This window comes from Gorilla gorilla, chromosome 1 (assembly GCF_029281585.2).
Source record: "Gorilla gorilla gorilla isolate KB3781 chromosome 1, NHGRI_mGorGor1-v2.1_pri, whole genome shotgun sequence".
NCBI lineage: Eukaryota > Metazoa > Chordata > Mammalia > Primates > Hominidae > Gorilla > Gorilla gorilla.
The window spans coordinates 218,938,758-218,954,652 of record NC_073224.2 but is presented as its reverse complement, the minus strand read 5'-3'; the positions used below and the strand labels follow the sequence as shown (position 1 = coordinate 218,954,652).

The 15,895-nt window shown below is 37.2% G+C and overlaps 1 protein-coding gene across 37 annotated transcripts in view; it reads right to left on the bottom strand.

The window, feature by feature from the left end:
- Nucleotides 1-15,895, bottom strand: part of EIF4G3 (eukaryotic translation initiation factor 4 gamma 3) — a 365,343-nt gene that overhangs the window by 137,560 nt on the left and 211,888 nt on the right. For 29 of the 37 annotated variants that reach the window (XM_063702106.1, XM_031011513.3, XM_055386789.2 and 26 more), the window contains one exon: nucleotides 3,350-3,458. In XM_063702106.1, the coding sequence (XP_063558176.1) occupies nucleotides 3,350-3,458 (109 nt within the window). The remainder of the gene's footprint in view (nucleotides 1-3,349; nucleotides 3,459-15,895) is intronic. The other 8 variants (XM_055386751.2, XM_055386790.2, XM_055386810.2 and 5 more) reach the window with 1 other exon arrangement.

Below are 15,895 nucleotides of genomic sequence, written 5' to 3'. Positions count from 1 at the left end.
AATTCTCACAACCACGATTGGGGTAGAAATTATTTGCCTATTTTACATATGAGGAAACTGAGGGTTTTAGAGATCAGTCACAGGCCCAAAGTCATATAAGTAGCAAGTGCTCAAGTCTGAGAATGATTTCAAATCCCACATTCTTCCAACTTTTTGGAGGAAAGGGGAGGCTTATGGAAACAGAAGTACTTAAGTCAATCAAGCAGGAGGGAGACTTTAGAGTTAACATGAGATTCTGTAACTGAGTACAAACTCTCAGTAAAGACATTTCTATTGAGAAAGAAAAAAACAATCTGCAAAATGTAGAGACTGTTGTTTCTGGGAGTAATATAACGATCTTTGAAAAAAGTCAGTTTTTATATGCTAATTTCAAAAGGAATCTACAGTGAAGAAGGAAATTTTTAAAAACTCCTTGGCTGGCTGAGGTAGCTCCCGTAATCCCAGCACCTTGGCAGGCCGTAGCAGGCAGGTCGCTTGAGCTCAGGAGTTTGAGACCAGCCTACACAACATGGCAAAACCTTGCCTCTAGAAATACAAAAATTAGCTGGTCATGGTGGTTCATGCCTGTAGCTCCAGCTACTCAGGAAGCTGAAGTGAGAGGACTGCTTGAGCCTGGGAGGTGGAGGCTACAGTGAGCCATGATCGTGTCACTGCACTCCATCCTGGGTGATAGAACGAAACCCTGTCTCAAAATAGAAGAAAAAAGAAAAAAAAATCCTCAGTGTAAAGAAAAAAAACCATTTTCTCTGAAAAAAAAAGTGAGCCCTTTCTAACGTTACATAAATTTGGTTAAAAAAAAAAAAACTCTGAAAACAGTAATATTTTAGATATCGGCAGGCTACGGATGAAATTAGAAATGTTACCGTTTGACTAGCCAAGAAAGAAAAGAGAGAGAGAGAGAGAGATGAAAGAAAGAACGAGAGAGCAAGAGAAAGAAAGAAAGAAAGAGAAAGAGAGAAAGGAAGAAAGGGAGAAACAGAGAAACAAAGAAAGAGAGTTAGTTTTCTGGTGAATAGTTGGTACTAAAAGGAAGATAACAGTAATTCCAGAGAGTTAGTTATAACCTCTGAAATGCACTTAAAATACTACAAGTTTTTCTTTTCATCAAGGTAACCGGAATACTTTCCAATTAAGCCTATATTATACACCAGTTAGATATGTTGATGTTGTTATTCAAATTTCCACTAAGCAAAACAAAAACAAAAACCTGAGAGGAAATCAAGTCTGCATTCCTTGTCTGGAAATCTGGGCCTAAATATGACAAAATGCAGGGATCTCATAATCTAAAAATTTTAACATTATTTTTCACAAAATAATGGCAAACGCAATAATACTGTCTTCAGGAAGGACAGAACTATCATCATCAAAGTATGTGATAAATTTTTTAAAAATCCTGGCACAGCTACAGAGAAAGTCTGCAGAGAAGATATATTTTAAGGCCTCTTTGCATGGGAAGTATTCAATATGCTTAGCATAATTCTAACCAGCAAAAAGATTACACATTTGCGAAAGTGCAATGAAGTTTTGAAGGGAAATACTCTGAGAATTATTCTCCACTAAGATTAAAAACATTCTGAATTTTGACTCAAAACGACTTTATCATTGAAGGTAGCAAGTCGACTTCCACATTTGGTCTACAGTCTGTAATTTTGCAAGGTAAATGGCTTTACTATTTAAAGAATTCGCTTGAAGCATGCAGGAGTTCTCCTTTAACTCAAAATGTTGCTGAAAGAAGTTCTTGACAGTGCAGTTTTTGAAGCATGCCAGATTAGGGATCACTAACTATCTTTTGGTTTAAAACTATCTTATATAACAAATACAGTATAGGACCTGTCTGTTCAAGAGTATCAGGCTTCTCAATACTCAGGGGGAAAATGAAATTTCTATACTAAAAACACATATCATAATCTTTGTTTGATGTAAAAATCAATGAAATCATGTATTAGAAGTATATCTTTCAGAAAGTTTATAAATGTGATTAACTAACTTGCAGTCTACCCAAAAACCTTTAATATTAAATATATCTATTTTATGGGCCATTCCTAAATATTTTTTAAAGGATAATTTTTAGTCCGGGCATGGTGCCTCAGGCCTGTAATCCCAGCACTTTGGGAGGCTGAGGCAGGCAGATCATTTGAGGTCAGGAATTTGAGAGCAGCCTGGCCAACATGGTGAAACCCCGTCTGTACTAAAAATACAAAAATTAGCTGGGCATGGTGGTGCATGCCTGTAATCCCAGCTACTCGGGCGGCTGAGGCAGGAGAATAGCTTGAGCCCAGGAGGAGGAGGTTGCAGTGAGTCAAGACTCTATCTCAAAAAAAATAATAATAATAATAATAATAATTTTTAGAAAATCTATATACTAACTATAGAGCTATAGAATAAACAAATGGTTTGGAGGAATAAATAATTCAAGAAAGTAAGAAGGTACATGGCTTCCATATTGATATCCAATCATTTTTAGAAATCTGAAACATAAAAGCAGGGTCAAAGTTACTTGCTTCCCCGAACTATGTTTAGAATTCTCTCTCAATTTTAGCAAAGGTCAAGTTAAAATCCAACTAGGCAGGAAACAAAGACTATGATATCCCACTTTCTGGTATGAGATTTCCCTTAAGTTTTCTATTATATTCCCAAAGGCACAGTATTTATTTCAACAAACATTTGGCACCTTCATGTTCAAGTTCAACAGGAGCAGAGACCTTAGTGTACTATTCCTTAATACAGCATTAATGACTATAATTTACTAAGCACTTTTCCTGTGATAGGCATGTTCCCACAGTAATCCTGTCAAGCACATAGGTCTTTATTCCATTCTATCAGTGAAGAAACTGAGACACACAAGGTCAGTGGCTCAATCAAGACCAAATAACTAGTGCATGATGGAGCCGGGACTGGAACTTGGCTCCATCTCCAAATGTGGCTATAGAAGCCCAAACTTGTAAGAAGAAATGTTTTATCTTTTTTTCTTTTTTAAAATAGCAAGATACCTAGGGACATGCTGAATATATAAGCTAAACTGTATTGTTCTTGTAAAGTAATATATGCTAGGATTTCTCCCTCCACTTCCCACCTTGTTTTTAAGGGCAGTTTAAGGCAGCTAACCTTTAAACTGTATACAGATACTAACAGTGAGAGATTAAACAAATGTATGAAATAATTTTACCAATCATCCCTACTTTAGTTTCCTAGAGGCAGAATACTTTAATTTTCTGCCTCAAAGCTTTGTTTAAAGGTGGGTGTCTAAATAATCCTTGGATGCTGTACTCTTACTCTTGAATGCTGACGGCAATGTAATTAATAAAAAAGAGACTAAAGATAAGAGGGAGGAAAACAGTCATACACAAACCTTGCTTCTGGTCGCTAGCTGCAGTGACAGGGGTGCTGGCAGCAAGATGAGCGCTCTCCACAGTCCCATAAACCACAGGGCTGTGCTCGGGGACCTGGCTGGGCAGCTGCTGGGATTTGAAGTACAAAAAAGGGTGATAATGAGCGTGCGAACATAAAAACTAGCAACATGGAACCCAAGCAAGTAGGGAAGACAGTAGAGCACGGGAAATCACAAAATTAAAAAAGGAAAGCAAGGAAAAAATATATAGTCCAATTTAATAAATTCAAAAGTACATGGGAAGTCAGGGAAGATAAAGAAAGAGGCAGCAGAAAAAGAGGAAGGAAAAGAAATGATTACTATTAACCACAGCAAGAGAAGACAGCACAACAATCATTAGCACAATTTATTTCCCCAGTGTTCCTTCTAAGGACAAGCCGACTTGTCAACCTAACAATAGACGTCACATCTGAGAAGGAATTTAACACCCTCCCAAAGACCAAGAAGGATTTGGTCAACTTCATGTATAAATTACCTAGCAAAGCAGGACAAACAGAAAATGTAATGAGGCTGAAAAGCGGTTACAGATTCAAGAAAACAATATTGAAAAATGATTCCTGCTACTTATCCATGTAATCATACAAGTGAAATGCAACTTTGAAAGTATATAATAAAGCAATTTTACCATAAAATGTCTACAGGTTCTAGGTCAAATATGGTATTTTCAGAATCAGAAATCTTGACTAAAATATTGGGTTTTTCAGAGATGTGAGGAAACTCATTTTCACTCAGGCATTGTATTAGAATGAAAAATGGCCATCAAAATCCAAGCAGGATAGGTTGAGAAAAATCACAGCTATTGCTCAACTTAGAGGGAACAGAATTACACAAGAGAGGACATGAACATTCATTCTACATCACATTCCAGGCAGGTATTCATTCAGGATTTGAGGGTTACACAAGCCACAAAACAAAGCAGTGTCTCTCCTCGGAGATCTAAGGTCAATTTTTTTGGTATCTATAATATCCTACAACGAATTCTATCAGTGCTATCAGAGTAGAGCTCCCTGCACAATTCTATTTTTCTTTTTACTTTTTTTTTTTTTCTGGGGAGTAGGGATGGGGAGATTAAGATGTGGGTGAGTGTAGGCAAACAGAGACACTTAAAAAGTGAGAGTTGATAAAAAATATTTTCAAGTCAGTAAGTGTCACTTAAAATGGGAATATAAAATGAAATGGACACATACAATTTAGGATGATAGATATCATTTAAGTAACTATGCTTTTCAGAATGTACAACATGACATTTATATTTGACTATATAAGGCTTATATAGAATAATAGACAGAAATAGGGAAAATGCTATCATTTCACCTATTCATTAGACCAAGAAAATGTTCATATTCCACAATTCTAAATGAAGACTACTAAAATTATATTTCTATATAAAAAAAGGAGAGTTACTGTTTTCACGGGGACAAATAAAGAAAATAGCACTGCTGTAATTACTCTGAATCCTTAGTTTCAGTGGGAAAAAAATGCCTTACTGAAATTCAATAGAAAGGTTCACAGCTAAAACTAAAAATACCGATTTTTCAGTTCTATAGGCTGAAAAGAGATCTGGAACAAAGGAAACACTCCATGTTATTTAGCATTCATTAAGCAGTTATCCACATTTCCCAGGAAAAAAAGATTTGTAAATTGTATCGTTTACCTAAAAGGAAAAAAATATTAACTACTCCAATTGCCCGGGAAATTAATAACCAAATAAAAAGGGGGGGGGGCAGGGTAAGTGCTAAAAGTAGGTCACAAAAATGACACTCATAGAAAAAGTAAGATGTTTAAGACAGTAAAAGGCTACTAGAGTCAATGATTTTTCCATCTAAAATACCTTCAATCATATAAAAGATGGACATTTTAAAATAACAAAGTCCTAGAAAGAATCTATGTATAAAGAGTCGTAAGAAAGGAGTGAGATAATATGTTTGTTAAGTTACAATTTGAAATCCAAGTATCCAGTACATAGGTATATAGCCACAAATGCTGGGAAAGTACTTCTCAGGTCTCACAGCTATGAAATGTAGAACTAAAGATCCTACAGTCTCCTTCAACTTTATCATTTTATAAGCCTCCAACAGTACTAATAAAATCATAACGTATTAACATATAATTCAACACTTTTTTTTTTTTTTTTGAGACGGAGTCTTGCTCTGTCACCAGGCACGAGTGCAGTGGCGCAACCTTGGCTTACTGAAACCTCTGCCTCTCAGGTTCAAGTGATTCCCCTGCCTCAGCCTCCCGAGTAGCTGGGGCTACAGGTGTGCGCCACCACACCCAAACTAATTTTTTGTATTTTAGTAGAGACAGGGTTTCATCATGTTAGCCAGGGTGGTCTTGATCTCCTGACCTCGTGATCCGCCTACCTTGACATCCCAAAGTGCTGGGATTACAGACGTAAGCCACTGCGCCCCGCTAGAATTCAATACTTTAGTCTTGTTCAGAATTAGTTTTAATTTAGGATAATCTTGTCGAATTGTAGTTTAACCTCCAATTTCATCTCTTCTCTCCTAAAGAAGTAACTCAACCAGGCCAGGTGCTGTGGCTCACGCCTGTAATCCCAGCACTCTGGGAGGCCAAGGCAGACAGATCACCAGAGGTCAAGAGTCCGAGACCAGCCTGGCCAACATGATGAAACCCCGTCTCTACCAAAAATACAAAAATTAGCCAGGAGTGGTGGCAGGTGCCTGTTAATTCCAGCTATTCAGGAGGCTGAGGCAGGAGAATTGCTTGAACCCAGAAGGTGGAGGTTGCAGTGAGCCGAGGTCACGCCACTGCACTCCAGCCTAGGCAACAAGAGCAAGGCTCCGTCTCAAAAACAAGCAAACAAACAAACAAACAGTCTATAACAAATGAGTTCCTTATCTTCCCAAAGAAAAAATAATGATGAACTATTTTACTAATCAATAAGTCAGAAAAATCAGGAAACATACCAAGTACTGTGACACAAAACATCACATCCAATGCTGTACGCATTTTGATACATATAAAGAAATTAAGCTAGACAGTTAAGAATATATTTAAGGAATTTCAAAGCCACTGCATTTTAGTCACTTTCACTATTGGTGGGAATGAAAACTTATAAAATCATTCTGGAAAGGCAATCACTACCAAAATATAAAATAACTCAATAAAGATGCTAAGGAAGTCAGAGTTAAAAGGTCAGGGTCATTTAGCAAGTCTTTGCACACTGTTGCAACAGCTCATCAATTATGTAAATGGCAAACTCCCCTGTCAAATTTTTCAAAATCAAGGTTCTGATTGGTACAAGGAAAAAAAATAAAGTGTTTCTCACTTATAAACTAGAGTGAAAAGAGTTTAAGGGAGGGCAAGATATTAGATTCCTGATAGTGTTTGAGAAAAATTCTTTATAAATTCTCCTTTAGAACCTACTCAAAGATTTATATACTAAATTTAAAGTATTGACCTCAAGAGATCATGGTAAGCTTAGGCCCACATACTGGAGGAATTCGTTTTTTAAAAACATAATGTTTACCTATTAAGTAAACAGGCAACAGAATCTAAATTTGTTCTTTAATACTTCTTTGCACAATTCAAAATTCATTTTTCTTTACATAGGCACATTGTTTTGCACAAAAAAGGGGTCACCTTCTTTTGTCTTCTATTTTAATCACATAAATGACAGAATACTTAAGTACAGAGGTGGTTATAGACAAGGGTCAACAACTACAATCCTGGGGCCATATACCTGATTTTGTACTGCCCACAAGGTAAGTTTCTACAATTTCAAATGTTGGCGGGGTGGTGGGGAAAACAAGAGACAAACAGTATTTCTTGACACACGAAAATTATATAAAATTCAAATTTTGGTGCCCATAAATAACATGTTATTGGAAGAGACACACCCATCTATCTATACATTTTCTATAACTGCTTTTGTGCCACAACGGCAGAATCGAAGAGTGCTAAAAGAGACAATATGGCTGCAAAGTCTAAAATATTTACTATCTGGCCCACTAGAGAAAATATTTGCTGACCTCTATTGTAATTCATTTAGAGAAAGCCAGAGACTTCAAATAGTTACATAAATATAAGCAAAAAGTTGATTTATTGTCATCATAAGAATCCCATTCAATGACTTTAAAATAATCCTGTATAAATACCTCATGTATTTAACATATATAAAATCTGTGGATAAACAAGTATAGCCTCCACTGAGAAACACTATGAAGGCTAAGAAGCAAAACAAAGGCCAGGCAAGGTGGTTCACGCCTCTAATCCCAGCACTTTGGGAGGCCCAGGCGGGTGGATCATGACGTTAATAGTTCAAGACCAGCCTGGCCAAGATGGTGAAACCCCATCTCCACTAAAAATACAAAAATAAGCTAGACACAGTGGCAGGCACCTATAATCTCAGCTACTCGGGAGGCTGAGGCAGGAGAATTGCTTGAACTCGGGGGGTGGAGGTTGCAGTGAGCCGAGATCGCGCCACTGCATTCCAGCCTGGCGAGAGAGTCAGACCCCATCTCAAAAAAAAAAAAAAAAAAAAAAAAGAAGCAAAACAATAATATACTTAATGATGCCAGGAAAAAGTACCAAAACATGCTTCTTTCTTACGTAGGAATTTCTCCCATTCTCTCATTAGAACGGTGTGTGTCAATATGTGTGTATTTCCTCCTGATGTTTAACTTGTACAAAACACTATGAATCTACTCATGGCTAAGACAACATTCCTGGGTTCACAGAGCTTATATTCTATCAAAGGAAACATATGGTATAGACCACAAAATTAATCATTTAATCACTATAGGTATAAATGCTTTACTGGGAAAGTTAAGAGTACAAAGATGACCCATAATCTGGGGTTCTGACTTTGTGACGTATGTGAGGAAGATATTCTGAGTAAGCAACATTCAGGTTGACTTTCAAAAAATCAATGTGAATGTTGGCATGTAGGAGGAAGGGCAGTTAGACACATCTCATGCAGAGAGAACACATGTATGAAGACTCTAAAAGGAAGAGTATCCCATGATCAACTCCCTTATGTAAAAGGTAAGAGGGATGCAGAAAGAACAGGGGAATCTGGTGTGAAATGAGGCAGGCAGGAGTTAGGCAGACAGGCCTTACAGGCCAGAACAAGGGTTTTTGGTCTTTATCCCCATAGCAATGGGAAGCCAGGGCCAGGTTTTAAGCAGCAATATGATATAATCAGATTTGTGTTTTATTTTTCAGTTTTTTTTTTTTGAGACAGGATCTCACTCTGTCACCTTGGCTGGAGTGCAGTGGTGCAATCACAGCTCACTGCAGCCTCGACCTCTTGAGTTCAAGTATTCCTTCCACCTCAGCCTCCTAAGCAGCTAGGACCACAGCCACAGGTGTGTACCAACATGCCCAGCTATTTTTTCTTCTATTTTTTGTAGAGATGGGGTCCCAGTATTTTGCCTGGGCTAGTCTTGAACTCCTGGGTTCAAGTAATCCTCCCGCCTCAGCCTCCTAAAATGCGGAGATTACAGGCATGAGCCATCACACCTGGCTGATATTTTATAAAGATAATTCTGACCACTGCATGGAGAATGAACTAGAGCAAGGAAACAGCAGTTACAAGAATGCAATTTTCAAGGTTACTTCAGTAGTCCAAGGGAAATAATTTTGGTGGTAATAATGGGGGGCAGTTACTGAATTTTACTTAAATGTGGGGGGTAAACTGACTGGGCTTGATTAGGTAACTGACGAGACATAGTAGAGAGGGTATCTATGAGGAGAGAGGGGTAAAAAGAAAAACATTAGGTTTCTGGTTTCTGAGATAGGGGCCAGTCTGAGAAAGGGAACACTGGAGGAGACATAAGGTTTGGAAGTCATGGGTTTGGTTAGAGGAAAACCATGAACTCCAGTTTTGAGGTTGTAGGGCTTGTGAAATAACTGAGTACAGAGATCAAGTCAAAAATTGGGTATCTAACCTGAAGCTCTGAAGTGTTCTCATAATATAATAATATATGACATGCCATAACAAGCACCTCCTTTAATACAAAGGCAATAAAAAACAATAAATAATGACCATAGCAATAATATAATGGTAACAATAATTCCACTGAATTCTAATGCAGGAATTACAGGATGTAAGGACTACAATAGGCATCAACCACATAGATCAGTTCTTTCTATACTAATTCTTTCTATACTAATATGGTTTGACTGTCCCCACCCAAATCTCATCTTGTAGTTCCCATAATCCCCATTACACACCTCAAAAATTCTACGAATATGGACTTTTGTATGTTTCTGTATGGACAGTTAGTCAATAGTGAAGAGACACTGGATAGTATTTTGTGAGGAAACAGTGTGATATGATTTATGTTTTAAAAAGATCACTCACTTGGGCTGTTGTGTACAGAATCAACAGAGGAGAGGCAAGACAGAAGCAGAGAGATGAGTGAGAAAGTTCCTGTTGTCTAGGGAGAGCAAAGTGGCTTAGGCTACAATAACAGCAGTGAAGGTGGTGGGAATGAGTCAAATGGGACTTGCTGATGTAATGACTGTGGAGAGTGAAATTAAGAGGATTTAAAGGTGATTCCTAGGCTTAGAACCTCAGCAACTTAGGTAGACTACAGTATAATTTACAAAAAAAAAAAAAAACAAGGAGAGCACATCAAACACCTGTTGAAATATTTTATTTTATTCAATTTTTTGAGACAGGGTCTCGCTCTGCCACTCAGGCTGAAGTGCAGCAGCATGACCACAGCTCACTGTAGCCTCAAACTCCCAGGCTCAAGCAATCCTCCTGCCTCAGAGACAGGGTATCGATATGTTGCCAGGGTTGGTGAACTCCTGGGCTCAAGCAATCCCCCCAGCTTGGCCTCCCAAAGTACTGGGATTACAGGCATGAGCCACCGCGCCTAGCCCTGAAATAGTTTATAACGAAGGAGTCACAAACTCAAATCCCTTCAGAAACCTTAATATGTGATGCAAAAGGGAGTAAATAATAACAGAACAACTTAACAAACTAGAGGGTGTATGCTTGGGCTAACAGCATTCAGATTGATGAAATATTGTTTTTTCTTTAAACACTGACCTGACAAGACAATACACATCTGCAATAGAGAACATCCTTGAAAGCAATGAAAGGTTGCCAAGGTCAGAAATGATGACAGGAAACCCGGACACTCAAAATAAAAGCTTGAAGGCAGACTTAAGAGGGCTTAAGAAAATGATTTTTAAAGTTCTTGGGGGCAAAAGGAACCCTCAAAACTACACAGATACATGGAAATTAAATAATCTGTTTCTACATGGTATCTGGGTTAATAATGAAATCAAGATGGAAAAATTATCTGAATCAAATGATAATAATGACACAAGTTATCAAAACCTCTGGAGTACAGCAAAAGAAGTGCCAAGAGCAAAGTTTACAGCACTAAATGCCTACATCAAAAAGTCTGAAAGAGCGCAAACTGACAACCTAATGTCATACCTCAAGGAATTAGAAAAACAAGCACAAGCACAAGCACAAACTAAACAAGACTCTGTCTCAAAAAAAAAAAAGAAATAACAAAAATTGCAGCAAAACTAAATGAAATTCAAACAAACAAAAAAAGCATTACAAAAGATCAATGAAACAAAACATTGGTTCTTTGAAAAAATAGACTATTCACTAGAATAACCAAGAAAAGAGAGAAGATCCAAATAAGCTCAATTAGAAATGAAACTGGAGACATTACAACAAACACCAGAGAAATAAAAAACATCACTCGAGACTACTATGAACAACTTTATGCATACAAACTATAAAACCTAAAGGAAATGGATAAATTCCTGGAAACATACCACCCTCCTACATTAAATCAGGAGGAAAGACAAACCCTGAACAGACCAATGACAAGCAGCAAGATTGAATCAGTAATTTAAAAATTTCCAACACACAAAAAAAGCCTGGACCAGATGGATTCATGGCTAAATTCTACCAGACATTCAAAGAACTGCTGCCAATCCTACTGAAACTATTCCAAGTGACTGGGAAAGAGAGAATCCTCCCTAAATCATTCTATGAAGCCAGTATCACCCTGATACCTAAACCAGGAAAGAACATACAAAAAAAGAAAACTACAGACCAATTTCCATGATGAACAGATATAAAAACTGTCAACAAAATACTAGCTAACCAAATGCAACAGCACATCAAAAAGATAATTTATCATGATCAAGTGGGTTTTATTTCAAGGATGCAGAGATGGTTTAACATATGTAAGTCAATAAATGTGATACATCACATAAAAAGAATTATAAACAAAAACCATATGACCATCTCAATAGACGCTGAAAAAGCATTCAACAAAATCCAGCATCCCTTTATGATAAAATCCTCAACCAAGTAGGCAAAAAAGGGACTTACCTCAAAATAGTAAAATCCATATATGACAAACCCACAGCCAATATCATACTGAATGGGAAAAAGTTGAAAGCATTCTCCCTGACAACAGGAACAAGACAAGGATGCCTACATTTCACCACCTCTATTCAACATAGTTTTGGAAGTCCTAGCTAGAGCAATTAGGTAAGAGAAAGAAATAAAGGGCATCCAAATTGGAAAAGAGGAAGTCAAACTATCACTGTTTGCAGATGATATAACTGTATACCTAGAAAACCCTAGAGACTCCTCCAAAAGACTCCTAGATTTGATAAATGAGTTCAGTAAAGCCTCAGGTTACAAAATAAATGTACACAAATCAGTAGCACTGCTATACACCAACAACGACCAAGCTGAGAATTAAATCAAGAATTCAATACCTTTTACCACAGCTGCAAAAATAAAATGAAATACCTAGGAATATACTTAACTAAGGAGGTGAAAATCTCTACAAGGAGAAATACAAAACGCTGCTGAAAGAAATCACAGATGACACAAACAAATGGAAATGCATCCCATAATCATAGACTGGAAGAATCAATGTTGTGAAAATGGCCATACTACTAAAAGCAATCTACAGATTCAATGTAATTCTCATCAAAATACCAACATGTTTCACAGAATCAGAAAAAAAAATCCTAAAATTCATATGGAACCAAAAAAGGGCCCAAGTAGCCAAAGCAATCCTAGGCAAAAAGGAGAAATCTGGGGGCATCACAATTACTTCAAATCATACAAGGTTATAGTTAACAAAACAGCGTGGTACTGGTATAAAAGTAGGCAAATAACTAATGGAACAGAATACAGAACCCAGAAGTAAAGTCAAGAAAGTACAGCCAACTGATCTTCAACAAAGCATATAAAAACATAAATTGAGGAATAGACATCCTATTTAACAAATGGTGCTGGAAAAACTGGCAAACCTCATGTAAAAGAATGAAACGATCCCTATTTCTCACCTTATACAAAAATCAACTCAAGATAGATCAAAGACTTAAATATAAGACCTGAAACTGTAAAAATTCTAGAAGATAACATTGGAAAAACTCTTCTAGACATCAGCCCAGGCAAATAATTCATGAGTAAGACCCCAAAGCAAATGCAACAAAAACGCAAATAAATAGAACCTAATTAAACTAAAAACCTTTTGCACAGCAAAAGAAACAATAGAGTAAAAAGACAACCCATAGAGATGCAAACTACACATCTGATGAAGGAAATCTACAAGGAACTCAAACAAATCAGCAATAATAATAATAATAATAATCCCATCAAAAAGTGGGCAAAGGACATGAATAGACATTTCTCAAAAAAAGATACATAAATTGGCCTACAAACAACATGAAAGCATGCTTAACATCACTAATGATCAAGGAAATGCAAATTAAAACCACAAAGCAATACCATCTTACTGCTGCAAGAATGACCATTATTAAAAAGTCAAAAAACAATAGATGCTGGCATGGATATGGGGAAAAGGGAATGCTTATACGCTGCTGGTGGGAATGTAAAACTGGTGGGAATGTATAACCTCTATGGAAAACAGTACAAAGATTCCTTAAAGAGCTAAAAGTAGATCTACCATTTGATCCAGCAACCCCACTACTGGGTATCTACACAAAGGAAACGAAGTCATCATATGAAAAAGAGATTTGAAAACGTATGTTTATAGCAGTACAATTCACAATTGCAAAGATGTGGAACTAATCTAAGTGCATTTTGATATATAAGTGTATATATCAAAAATAAATTCTGGCTGGGCACGGTGGCTCATGCCTGTAATCCCAGCACTTTGGGAGGCTGAGGTGGGCAGATCAACTGAGGTCAGGAGTTCAAAACCAGCCTGGCCAACAGGCGAAACCCTGTCTCTACTAAAAATACAAAAATTAGCCGGGCATGGTGGCAGGCACCTGTAATCCCAGCTACTCAGGAGGCTGAGACAGGAGAATCACTTGAACCCAGGAGGCGGAGGTTGCAGTGAGCCGAGATCATGCCGCTGAACTCTAGCCTGGGCAACAGAGACTCTGTCTCAAAATAAAAAAAAAATTCAGCTGGTGCAGTGGCTCATAGCAGAAATCTGGGAGGCTGAGGCAGGATTATCGCTTGAATTCAGGAGTTTGAGACCAGTCTGGCCAACATAACGAGACCTCATCTTTACTGAAAATAAAAAACATTAGCCAGGCATGGTGGCATGTGCATGTAGTCCCAGCTACTCAGAAGGCTGAGGGGGAGGTGGGAGGATTGCTTGAGCCCAGGATGTCAAGGCTGCACTGAGCTGTGACTGTGTCACAGCACTCCAGCCAGGGCAACAGACAAGACCCTGTCTCAAAAAAATAAACGAAACAGAAAATTTAACAATTCCGTATGACAGAAGGCACGATTAACAAAGCTAAAACACAATCATCAAACAAGAAAAAAATTTTAACATATGTCAAAGTATTTATTTAACATGTAAAGCCCTCTTATAAATCTGTCAGACAAAAATCATCACCCAAAAGAAACGTGTACAACAGATAATTCATACACCCACAAATAACTGGTGAACATCGAAAACTTCTTAACTTCACAGAATACACAAAAATCAAACAAGATACTGTTTTTTATTCTGTCAGATAAGCAATGAGTACGTCTTTGATGGTCTGTGTGCAAATTCCTTAAAAATAATTTTTATTGGCCAGGTGTGGTGGCTCACGCCTATAATCCCAGCACTTTGGGAGGCCGAGGTGGGCGGATCATGAGGTCAGGAGATCAAGACCATCCTGGCCAACGTGGTGAAACCCCGTCTCTACTAAAAACACAAAAATTAGTTGGGCATGGTGGTGCATGCCTGTAATCCCAGCTACTCGGGAGGCTGAGGCAGGAGAATCGCTGGAACCAGGGAGGCAGAGGTTGCAGAGAGCCAAGATTGCACAACTGCACTCCAGCCTGATGACAGAGCAAGACTCCGTCTCAAAAAAAATAATAATAATAATTTTTATTACTGCGTAACAGATGTACACAGTTTCAGTGTACACATAAAAATTTAACACATTCATATAATTCAAAGATAAATATTTGTCTTTTCTTTATGCTACGAGCATTTGAATTCTTCTCTGCTAGCTATTTCAAAATGTACAATGGATTATCGTAAACTATAGTCACCCTACTGATCTACCAAACACTAGATCTTATTTCCTCTATCAAACCATATAGTGTATACAAATTCATTTTAATCTATGAAACAGCATAACAAAGCAAGGATCTCTGCTCATCATGACGAACAGAGAATAGGACACTTTTCAAATGTCCCATTTAAAAACTTTTGAGAGAATCCACCCCAGTTTAGATACCTATTTAAAGTCTACAAGGCTTTACATATTATTGAAAAGAACCATTTAAGTCAAGGGAGGTTACTAATGATGTTATTTCATTAAAGATAAAGAACAATATAATTTAATTTAGTAACCACTGTTTTTATCGTAGTCACCACTAAAACAAAAACCATACCTGTATGCTTTAAGGTACAGAATGCTATTAATTTATCAGTGCCTATGACTGAGATGACAAAATGAAATTTTAAAAGATTGGATTTGTTTACATTATACTAGGTATCACCTTCAAATTCTTCATGCAGGAATGTAACTATTTACTGCACATATTAACATATAACATGAATATCATAACCGTAGCTATAGACCCAATTCTAGGAAACTATTACTGCTAAACCATGAAATGAACTACAGTTGGCCCTTGAACAATTCAGGAGCTAGAGGAACTGACCCCACACAGTTGAAAATCTGTGTATAACTTTTGACTCCCCAAAAACTTAACTGGTTAACAGCCTACTGCTGACTGAAAGCCTTACCGATAAAACATATTTTTTTCTCAGTATGTATGTTTTATATATTATATACTATATTCTTACAATAATGTAAGCTAGAAGAAAATGTGTTTAAGAAAACCATCAGGAAGAGAAAATACATTTCCAATACTATACTGTATTTATCAGTATCATAAGTTTACATCATCTGTTTATAAAATAAATCATCTGTCTAAAATGGTGGTCAACCACGGCTGCAGAGCTCAATCTATGGTAGATATCAAGCAACTCAACTTTTTCTTGTAATGTTAGCACTTTTCTCTGCTTCTTGGAAGTACTGCCAGCATCACTG